The sequence below is a fragment of the Hakea prostrata genome, chromosome 9, assembly GCF_041222555.1.
Source record: "Hakea prostrata isolate BN-2017 chromosome 9, UWA_Hpros_2, whole genome shotgun sequence".
Classification (NCBI taxonomy): domain Eukaryota; kingdom Viridiplantae; phylum Streptophyta; class Magnoliopsida; order Proteales; family Proteaceae; genus Hakea; species Hakea prostrata.
In genome coordinates this window covers 61,973,876-61,984,456 of record NC_142608.1, presented here as the reverse complement: position 1 = coordinate 61,984,456, position 10,581 = coordinate 61,973,876, and the positions used below count along the sequence as shown (strand labels likewise).

The following is a 10,581-nucleotide window of genomic DNA, read 5'->3' as shown; positions in this document are numbered from 1 at the left end:
CTATATGTCTGTATTATTCTTTGGTTGGTTGGACCACTTAGATGAAGCACCATTGATATCGGGAGAGATTCCATTCCGACGACCGAATTACATTCTCTTGCGTTTCAATTTTAGGTTAACCTAGTTATATTAGGATTTCTGCTCGGAGTTCTGGTGTTTGTTGGTGAGAACTCTCGCGTTTCCAAAACTCCTGGATGAAAGTTCTATTCATCCATGTGATAGGAGGCTGGTTCAAATTTTTTACCAAAACGAAAAAGAAAAAGACGGTTCAGATTGAAAATTGTTTAATTGTCCAAAATACCGGATTTGCCATTGCACCTTCTAGATTTCATATGGGCGCCGTCTTGAGGCGGTTTTCTGGTTTTCTTGTGGCGGAAGAAAAAAAGAAGCTGTTGAAGTCGAAACCGTTAACCTATAAAAATTCATCAGGTACGAGAGCCTCATGACACACAACCAGATTTTGTTTAGCTACTTATTCTGTTGTCTTCACACCCGAAAAAGTTGTTCTTTTCAATCTGAACATGTAAGATTTCTTCTTCACGATTCTGGGCTTTGATTTTCATTGGAGCTGTTCGTGGAGCTTGTTTTGTATTAAATCTATGAGGGCTCATAAGATGGTTTTCTTGTTAAGAGTATTTATGGGTTTTTTTTTTTTTTTTTTTTTTTTTCTCTTATTGTAGATACTCGGTGTTGGTAATTGAAGCTTTGCTTTTGCGAAACTCTCAGACTTTCTACAATGGTAAGACCATTCCTGTTCCTGGGTTTCTCTCTTTTTGTTGGCTCGTTCTTTTGCCTCTATTTTATGCTAGTAGTGTATACGCTACTCCTAAAGGATTTTATTCTCTTCAGAAAATTTGACTCTCATTTTCAAGAAATCTCAGGTGTCATCTGAAATTAATGAATACAATCAAATTGCCTTCCATCCCTAAAACCCAATATAATTAAGAACAGTAGTATTATTGCATTAATTCTAGGTGTTAGGATAATTCAAGTTTAGTATTTGTTCATAGAAAGAGGTATGTTGGAACTTTAAGATTATGAAGAGGACCAAGAGGTCTTAAACTTCTTATTGGCTTTTATTTAATTTCAAGGCAGACAATGATGAAGCTGGACAAAGTTTAACAATGATATCATGGTAGCAATCCGGTTTAATGCTGCACTTCTTCTACAGATTTACTGCTTAACCCAATGTTTAGTAAAGGTGTGATCATTAGAAGATATAGAAGTGAAGAAACCCATGTTCAACCTTAGTTTATATAAGACTCAAATTTTAACCCTACTGGTTCCTATTATTTTAAAATAGAATCAATAAGCATGTCAGCAACAATAAGATTTGGGGAAATAGATTTCATGCTGTAAAGATGATAGATACAGAGTGATGTGCCTGATGGTGTTCTGGGAAACTTCCAATGAACACCTTTTTGCGACTAGTGCATCAATATGCTTTTTGCATTCATTAAAGACTACAAGCTATATTTTTAGGTGGATTGATCTAAGAGAAATGTGTGATCAAATTCGAAAAAACTACAGGAAATACTTGGATTACACTTGTACATGACTTGGGAAAAAACTGTTTTGTGTGGCCACTTTGATGGAGTGCTTCCTGATGGTCCACCGGTTCAAGCTATGTGGACAGTGATGTGGCAGTTTCAGCCAATTGGATAGAGATGATATGATTCAAGTTAGCCATATATTAGTTTCATTTTTAAGTCCAACCAAACTCACCTGTATCCAGTGCATGTTTTGTACTCCCACCATTACAATGCATTTCTTGCAAAAGTCCTGGATTTTTCAAACTCTGTTTTGCTACATGGCAAACTTCTTTTTGCTGAAACATGACATATGAGCAGGGGACCTAAAGGTTGAGCTTTCCTGAAATTTTCTTACACCTGATTTTTACTCTTGTATTAGGAGTGTTATCTAAATGGATTGTGTTGGAAAACTGCCCCAAATAAGCATGTGGCAGATTTGTAGCAATATTTTCCTAAATGGACTGTGAGGAGAGCCGTCCAAATATTCTTTACCTGGTTGGTCTGTTGGAAGTATAATGTTAGACATATCCACTTAAAGCAGCTTCTGTACATTTCTGAGATTGTTGTTTCTACTATCATTAATATCCTGCAAAACACTGTGGATAGATCATTTCTTTTATACACAATGTTTAGGATTTTCTTGCAGCATCAAGCAACTTGATTTCCTCTCATCTTGTTAATTATTTTCTCTTCAGGCAACTCCACTTGTAGCTGGTTTTTCAGTGGCTGCTGCTGCTTTGGGAGGTAGATACTTGATCCAGGCATGGCAAGCATTCAAAGCTCGTCCTGTTGTACCCCGAGCAAGAAGATTCTATGAGGGTGGGTTTGAGCAGAGCATGTCAAGACGAGAAGCTGCTTTAATCCTTGGTGTCAGGTAGTATTCTGTTTATAGAGAACTCCTTTGCACTATTTCCTCTGGGTGGATCACTTGGATCAGGACCATAAAATATTAAAAAGATACTATTTGAGCTTGTGCTTTATAATTGAAAAACTTAAATGATCTGGTTTTGGGACTTCCATAAACTAAGTACAAATCTATAGTCTGAGGGGATACAAATCATCACCCCAACCCAAAAGGGTGTTTCTAAATTTGTGATAGTCAGATCATTGAAGTAAGGTGATTCTGAATTTGACTATAATGCTTCGAAGCCACTGTTGGACCGGGAACTTGAAACTGTTCTAGGGTCAAGATCCCAGTCAAACAGTGCCCGATATAGGAAGGTCACTGCACTTCCATCTAGAATCACTGTGATAATAATGAAATGTATGATTGCTTAATACATCAGAAACATAAAAAAAATTCTTCTGTTTCATTGTCATTATAATATTTTCCCTTGAGCATGTATATGGATGGAAGCACATGAATGCAGCACATGTCCAGTATCTATTGAAAGGAAAAGCTTATATCTATCCTGTGGCCATTGTATTTGATTTTCTGTTTGGACGTCTGTTGGCCAACAAAGAAAAGGGTTATCAACAGTAAGGATTCTAGTGTCTGTGCTGGTAATTGCAGGAAAATTATACCCAAAAAAGCTACTTAATTCTTTGAGCTTTAGTGTGAGCTGTCAGACCTTAGATGAGGAGGCACAGATTTTCTCTAAGATTAATATCGTGACTCAATAGTTGACAAACTAGGCATTTTGTTGATATTTGTTAATCTCACTGAATCACTTATCCAATTGAAATAATGAATGTCATCACCTGGATACCCACTTCTTTCAAGCTTATATGAAGTCTAGTTGCTTATGGGATATTTACTTTGGTTGCAGAGAGCATGCTGCCATGGAGAAGGTCAAGGAGGCTCATAGGAGAGTGATGATGGCCAACCATCCTGACAGTGGTGGTAACAAGTATCTTGCTCAAAAGATAAACGAAGCCAAAGATGTGTTGATGGGGCGAACGAAGGGTAGTGGTTCTGCTTTCTAGAATAATTTAAAACAGGTTGATTATTTCACCAAAATTTTGTAACAGGTTGTAATAAACTATTTTTTTCAAGGAATGTCTTTATATCACAAGGGAGAAAAATAATTGTCCACAACTAGCTTTCTTTGTTTGTACTTGTACTTTTATGTAGTGTCTGTATTCCTAGTTTTGCAAATGTGCTCAAATTGGAAACAAATCTCACTGTTTCCACCTTTAACAAGAAAATCACCTGATATTGTATATGATGTAGTTCTGTTTGAGGAGGATTAGAAGCTGATGTTCACCATATTATAAGCAGAGCAATGGAAATTGGCATCTGGGAAGTTTACTCTCTTCTTGTATTATCCTCCATTTGGTTAAATTGTCCTAGTAGAGTTTGTACATAATGCTAGCCAAGTTCTGACATCGATATGATTCACAAAATATGACATAGTAAGAATACATGAAGTAAAACTGGACAGGAAACCTTTAATTGGTCATGTAACTTTTACATCAGGCTGGGACCAATTTGAGTGCACAGATGCACTTCTCTGATCGGGGTTTTTACAGGTTAGTGTTCTTTTCCCTTGAAAACTTTGGTCTTTTAAGTATGGAAATGACTAACTTGGAAACAGTGAAGATGGCAAAGGAGAGATAACTAGCTGAAAGTTCACCACATATGGCAACAATCCGTGGGAGGATAAGATGGTCATTGACAGGTTCCCCTTTTCTTCCTTCAGTCCATCCCAATGTGTAAGGAATCTGACTCGAGATCGACAGCATCCAATACCAACTTTTTGGATTCAGAACTTCCTGGTGTGCATAAGCATGTCGCATTAGAGACTTGTTATCCAAAAACCAAGGAAAGAAAGAAAGAAAACAAGTCTGGGAAACATAAACTCGAAGTACCCTTCAACATTTAGAATTCCACTCAACGAATATGTACAACTTTGATACAGATTCTCAAGGTTTGAACTTGCTGGTGGGACATGAATCATCATCTTATGGCTGCTTCAAGCCACAAGAACTTAAGAGGATGAGACGTATGACTCTTGAAGATGGACCTTGACTTTTCATTCCCTTCCACCCCTATTCTCCACATTAAACATGAGCATGCACACTATTAAATAAGAGGGTAAGAGAAAATATTGTCAAGAAAAATCATAAGGGCCAGGAACAGGTTTGAAAATCCTATGAGAAACTTTCGGCGATCAAGATCATCTATGTGATTACATATGAGATCTCCCCAAGCCCGAGCCCAAGTGATGTAGCCTCAATAGGGTGAGTATTCATGCCCCATGGTTCAAAATATTTTGAAGTTGATGGTTTGGTAAAGTGGGAAAGGTTAAAACAGCCTGCATGGCCATCAATAAGTTCATGCCAGCAAATTAGATTGGTTCATGCCCCTATTGGGACTCTTTCTATGGCTAAACAAAGTTCAGAGAGAATCGGGACTTCTGTAACAATAAAAGGATTAGGGTCGATTTCCCACTGCTTAAGATACAAGGAAATAGGTGAATACGAAGAAATCCGCATTTTGAGAGATGACCTCGTCTTCAAAGAATGTGAGTATTCTGAACAAGGGGAAATCAAAAGGAGGTATTGCTATCAGAACCAATTTGGCCACAGCAGATTAGAGTTTTTGATAAACCATTCTTCCAAAAATAGGGAAATAATGCATCGCAAAAAATTACAGACACATCAAGTACTCATTTTGGATTAAAAGATCAAATGTACAACAAGACAGGCACCAAGTACAACTGTACAAGTACCTGAAAGTTCTTCCTTGTGTCTCCACATGTCTACAGTATATTCACAGAGTATTGACAGTATTGGACTTTGGTGGCCAAATATGAGAAGGAGCAGTGGTGCATAGATACTGTCACTAGCAAATGAAATCATTTATGAAGAATTCATGCCTGAAAAACAAGCACTGGTTTCTTTCTCAAAGGCATCAAATGCATTCTTAAATGTGAAAAGTTGAAAGTCTGCTGATCAACAATGGATTACATGCCAGTGTTCTCTAACAAGCCTCCATCTTTCCCAAGAGCCTCAATCAAAGAGAAGTAGGTGCTGTCATCAGGAGTAATGCCTTTGCTTACCATCTCTTTGAAGAGTTCTTCAGCATGATATCCTTCCTTGTTTCTACATAGCCCTTGGATTAGGGCATTGTAAGTGAGAAGAGTGGGATTGAAACCTTTGCTCAACATCTCGTCATGAACTTTAAAGGCGTCTTTCATTTCACCTTTCCTACCATACCCACTAATGAGGGTGTTGTAACTAATGTGATCAGGTTTGATGCCTCTAATCTTCATTTCATCAAGAAGCCCACGAGCTTCCTCAACTTTCCCCTCCCTACAAAGCCCTTGCATTAGAGTATTGTAGGTTACTTCATCAGGAGTAATCTTCTTTGAGTCCATCTCCTTCAAGAGCATAAATGCCCTCTCCATGTTCCCATTTATGCAATGGCCATCAATAAGTGCATTGAACATTATGACATCAGGGCGAATTCCTTTGCAGACAACCTGCTTGAATAAGTTATCAGCCTGTTGCATTCTTTTCTGCTTGCTCAAAACATAGATAAGGGATGTGTATGTTGCTGCAGAAGGACGAATCCCTTTACTAAACATTTCCGCATGCAGGTCAAAGGCTTTACTTGCATTCCCTGTTTTGCAGTGCCCATTTATTAAGATGTTATATGTGATTGCATCAGGAGCCAAGCCACTTTTATCCATTTCCTTGATCAAGTCATCTGCTTCAGCTTCCCTACCTTCCATAAACAGGGCATGAATCAGCAAATTGTATGTGGAGACAGTTGGCTTTATTCCTTTACTAACCATTTCATCCCTGTACTTAAAGGCCGTCACCAAGTTCCCTTTGTTGCAGTATCCATCAATTAATGTATTATATGTAACAGCAGTAGGCAGTAGCTCTTCATTCACCATTTTGCCGAAAAGAGCTGATGCTTCTTCGAGTTTTCTCTCCTTGCACAACCCACTAATGAGAGATCCATAAGTGTAAGAATCGGGTTGTATACCCATATTTCTCATAGAATCAAACATCTCCTGAGCGCTTGCAAGTTTGCCTCTAGAACAGTATCCGTGAATTATCGTGTTGTAAGTGACAACGGTTGGATTAAATCCGAAACCCTTCATGTGTCCAATGAAAACCTTAGCCTTCTTCATTTTTCCTTCCTTACATAATACATTAATCATAATGTTAAACGTGACAACTGAGGAAGGAATCCTCCACCTGAACATTTCAGCATACAAAGCCCAAGCCGTATCCGTCATATTCATTTTCAAAAGCAAACTCAATAACTCATTACAAGTTTCAATTTTGGGAAGAATCCCCTGATCCTTCATCAAGTAGAAGCATTCGAGAGCTTGATCTGCTCTCCTCAATCCACAACAAGCCCGAATCAGCAAATCCAGAACAATTGAACTGGACAAGCTCAAGCACTTGCGAACGAGCACCAGTTCGTCGAAAAGTTCCTGGTTCGTCGCAAGACCACCATCCAAAACTCTCTTCAGCAGCTGTAAAGCGGGTTGCGGCGATGGAAGGCGAGAGACTGCACCCACCGCTAGGCAAATGCATCTGAAATCTAGTGATTTAAAACCTAATTTCTCAATTAACAAACGAACAGAGTCAGGCGATCCGCGGAGCCTTGAAATAACATTCGAGATCGCAGACGGAGTGAGATTTGGAGATAGCCGTTCGACTGAATGCCAATCAGAATCTAAGATTGCTTTTTCTAAGAAAACTTCAACGTTTTTGTCAACGTCGAGGGGAATGACTGGGAGCTGATCTAGGGTTTGTGAGGAAGCTTCTAGGTGAGAAATTGAACAAATACGAGCAAAAATCTGACCTTGGATTATGGCGGCGGGGTTCGTGAGTCTGTTCTGTTTAAGAATTCGGAAGCTGAAAGCTCTGCAGATTCTCATTTTCCGGCAGGAGTGATAGTTTTGTTGCAGATGGAGGAAGACGATAGTGAAAGGGTTTAATGAGGGTTTTGCCTTTTCATAATAATCTCATTATTTGGACGCTCCATGGCCCACCTGGGCTGTGGGACCTCCTTTGTAAGGACTAAGGAGGTTTAAAGTATCCCACGGTAAAAAAAAAAAGTACAAATTTTGCCCCCAACAGATGATACTCTCTTTTTTTTTTTCTTTTTTTTTTTGGTTAAACCCCCAGTAGATGATACCATGCAACCCATTCCTCATAATAAAATTATTATCAACATTTACTATAATACTAATTGTTTCACTATTCTTTTAACCTTTTATAATAGAAAATTATTTTAAAAAATATGGGTTTCTCAGCCTCCCTTCATTGTATAACTAGTGTCAGATGCTTTGGTTATTGAAGAAAAGCAATATGGATAATTACAAAATGAAAGTAAAAGTGATATATATGTGTGTTCTTATAAAAAACTATAGAAAGTAGGGTTGTTATAAGGGCGGACTAGGTCAGGCTTCTGCAATCTCAAGTGCTCCCTTATATACTCTAATTTAAGCTTATTCCCGCCCTAACCCTAATTTAGGGCCAAGGATTATTGTTCCTGACCCTAAACCCAATAGGGTCAAACTAAACACATTCCCGCCCTAATTGGCCTTGTCCCTGACCCTATCCCTAGCCCTAATTGGCCATATCCCTGAACCTAGCCCTGATTGGCCCTATACTTGGCCTTGTCCCTAGCCCTAATTGGCCCTATCTATAACCTTATCCCTAACCCTAGCCTTGATTGATCATATACTTAGTCCTTACTATGATTGGCCATATCCTTATCACTGTTCTTAATTCATTAAGATCAAGCATTAGGGACAAAATTAGGACAAGGATTAGGGATAGAATCAAGACCAAAATCAATGCCAGGGTCATGGCAAAAAATCAGGCACGGGTTGGGACAAGCCCAGTGGGCAAAGAGAAATCCCAGGCCTGCCCTTAGCCCTAGTCAGGGCCAGAATATTTTTGCTCTAACCTGCCTTCAAGTCCAAATTCTTAAGCCCAAGCCCTATTCAGGGCTATCATGCCCAAACTTGCACTCTTAGGCCCTACTAATATAAATTTGTATATTTGTGTTTACCTTTTTTTTATTTTTTTTAATACAATATTATTGTAGCTCATATACTTCGGTTTCAGGGGGATCAAATAAATGGATCAGACATATCCAACATTTGGTTAAATTAACATCAGTAGTCCGGCTAGTGTTGAAAACCCTTTTCAAAACTTGTGGTTTTGAAGTTTGGAAGTGATTTACCAAAAAATTTATATATATTTATGGAAATGACATATTTGGGAATAATGCAGATGGCAAGCGAAAGCCACTCAACTGATCATTCACGATTCCTTACCCATCCCTTCCCAAAAAAAAAACTGATATTCACTAGACATGGCAACAAAGCGGGAGAGGATAAAATGGTCTTTGAAAGGTTACTTCTATTTTTCTTCAGTCCATCTGAATGTGTGTGGCATCAGAATTGAGATTGACAGGTTCCTGAAGTGCAAACCACAGTTTACCAATTGCATTAGATAGTTGTCATTCAAAAGCCAAAGGAAAAATAAAAAAATCAGTCTTCGCATTTCAGTATATCATTTTAAGAAATAGGTTGCCAGGGTAAGACTGCGTACAAAAAATCACGCCCTCAGTCACTGCTTGTGCAAAACCGTCGGCACTGGGTTCACCCTTTTATTTTATGAAACGGGTTCCCCACTAGTACAGAATGACGATGATCCACACAACCCGGAAACATACATCTTCTCATTGAGGCTAACAAACCATCAGAAAACTCTACCAGAAGCTAATAATAAATTAGCAAACAGGACTGGGAAACCTAAACTCTAAATAACCTTCAAAATTTAGTATCCCACTGATGAATATGTAAGCTACATTTGTACAACTTGATACAGATTCAAAGTTTGAAGTTGCTGCTGGGACAAGAATCATCATCTTATGCCTGCTTCAAGCCACACGAACTTGGAGGATGAGATGTACTTGCCTCTTGAAGATGGACCTCAATTCTTCATTTGCTTCCACCCCTATTCTCCTACATTACATGAGCATGCAAGCTATTATTTGAGAGGGTAAAAGATAATTTTGTCAAGAAAAATCGCTATATATTATAATAGATTATAAGGGCAGGAACAGGTTTGAAAATCCTAATGGAAACCAGTGATCAAGACCATTTAAATGATTATGTATAAGAGATCTCCCATCTCAGGGAAACGGAATGAAAAGAAAGAGACCAAATTAAAACTCAATCTGTTGCCCATAACTATTATTGTACCAAAGACAGTGAACCTCAGAAGTAAAAGGATCCAGGGTTGCAAGAATGTAATCACCCTATTTTAGATCCATTCTTCCCCACCAAAATCTTGCGTTGGGTTTGTTTTTGAGTAATAAAATGCTGCTCAATCCTAAGGGAACCATCCCTCAGTTCCTTCCAATCCATCAAGCGATGATCCATGGTATAGGGAATTTCCTGGAACAGAACAGTAAGTTATCTACAAGGGGAAAAGCGACCACAAAACTTATACAAGTAAGACTAGCTGCAGTACCTGATGAACATGGTCTAGCATCTTTTCTCGGACAACTTCTAACGATATGTTCTTCATTACGTCTTGGGTCAAGGTGAAGGGATCTTCGTCCCAAGGTCTTTTAACTGCCTAAGAGAAATAACCATTTATTTGCCACAGTTAGGAGAATATATGTAAAATGGAAAAGAAGCAAAAAATCCATGTTATTCAGGAAACTACTAAAGGCTGTAAAAATTAAAATACCCTCAACTAAAATATAAACAAATGAAATTACCACACCACCCCCCCCCCCCACCCAAAAATACCCTATTCTCAAAAATCATATAGGTGGGTGAAGGGCTTTTTCCTTCACCCTACTGAATCACCCACCAATGCCCCACCACCGAAACCCACCGACCGGGAGTGCGATTTTATCCTAAATGCATCATCTTTTTCCTCTAAACAGGTAGATGCATGAACCAAAGTCCATGATTTGTTCTTTCTTCATCTATAGGAAGAGTTTGGCCTTTTTTTAAGATCTAATAGGGAGTGATTTCAAGACCTGCAAACAGAATTGAAGTCATTTTAAGATCCGCAAGCGTAATCGATTCCAATAGAAAACCCTAATACC

General features: G+C 38.6%; 3 protein-coding genes across 4 annotated transcripts in view; 1 reads left to right on the top strand and 2 right to left on the bottom strand.

Moving 5' to 3' along the window:
- The first annotated feature begins 341 nt into the window (after positions 1-341).
- LOC149006028 (mitochondrial import inner membrane translocase subunit TIM14-3-like) lies at positions 342-3,986 on the top strand. 2 transcript variants are annotated; one of them, XM_089168506.1, is made up of 4 exons: positions 342-429; positions 681-739; positions 2,228-2,406; positions 3,302-3,986. In XM_089168506.1, the coding sequence occupies exons 2-4, from the start codon at positions 737-739 to the stop codon at positions 3,456-3,458; spliced, it is 339 nt and encodes a 112-aa protein (XP_089024632.1). In that variant the 5' UTR covers positions 342-429; positions 681-736; the 3' UTR covers positions 3,459-3,986. The 2 variants fall into 2 exon arrangements, with proteins under 2 accessions (XP_089024632.1, XP_089024633.1); XM_089168507.1 differs by lacking the exon at positions 342-429 and adding an exon at positions 468-523.
- A 1,042-nt stretch (positions 3,987-5,028) lies between these two features.
- Positions 5,029-7,419, bottom strand: LOC149006027 (uncharacterized). Its single transcript, XM_089168600.1, has one exon. The coding sequence runs from the start codon at positions 7,376-7,378 to the stop codon at positions 5,441-5,443; it is 1,938 nt and encodes a 645-aa protein (XP_089024726.1). The 5' UTR covers positions 7,379-7,419; the 3' UTR covers positions 5,029-5,440.
- Positions 7,420-8,991: 1,572 nt separating this feature from the next.
- Positions 8,992-10,581, bottom strand: part of LOC149006026 (GTP-binding protein ERG-like) — a 48,574-nt gene continuing 46,984 nt past the window's right edge. Inside the window, exons 6-8 of the mRNA XM_089169602.1 lie at positions 9,993-10,096; positions 9,777-9,916; positions 8,992-9,481 (exon numbers count right to left, since the gene is read on the bottom strand). Coding sequence (XP_089025728.1) covers positions 9,397-9,481; positions 9,777-9,916; positions 9,993-10,096 — 329 coding nt within the window. The 3' untranslated portion in view covers positions 8,992-9,396. The remainder of the gene's footprint in view (positions 9,482-9,776; positions 9,917-9,992; positions 10,097-10,581) is intronic.

Excerpts from the sequence above, each read along its gene's own strand:
- LOC149006028 (XM_089168506.1), top strand. Across the intron at positions 2,407-3,301 it reads GCTTTAATCCTTGGTGTCAG|AGAGCATGCTGCCATGGAGA; the intron begins GTAGTATTCTGT and ends CTTTGGTTGCAG.
- LOC149006027 (XM_089168600.1), bottom strand. The coding sequence starts at position 7,378 with ATGAGAATCTGCAGAGCTTTCAGCTTCCGAATTCTTAAACAGAACAGA.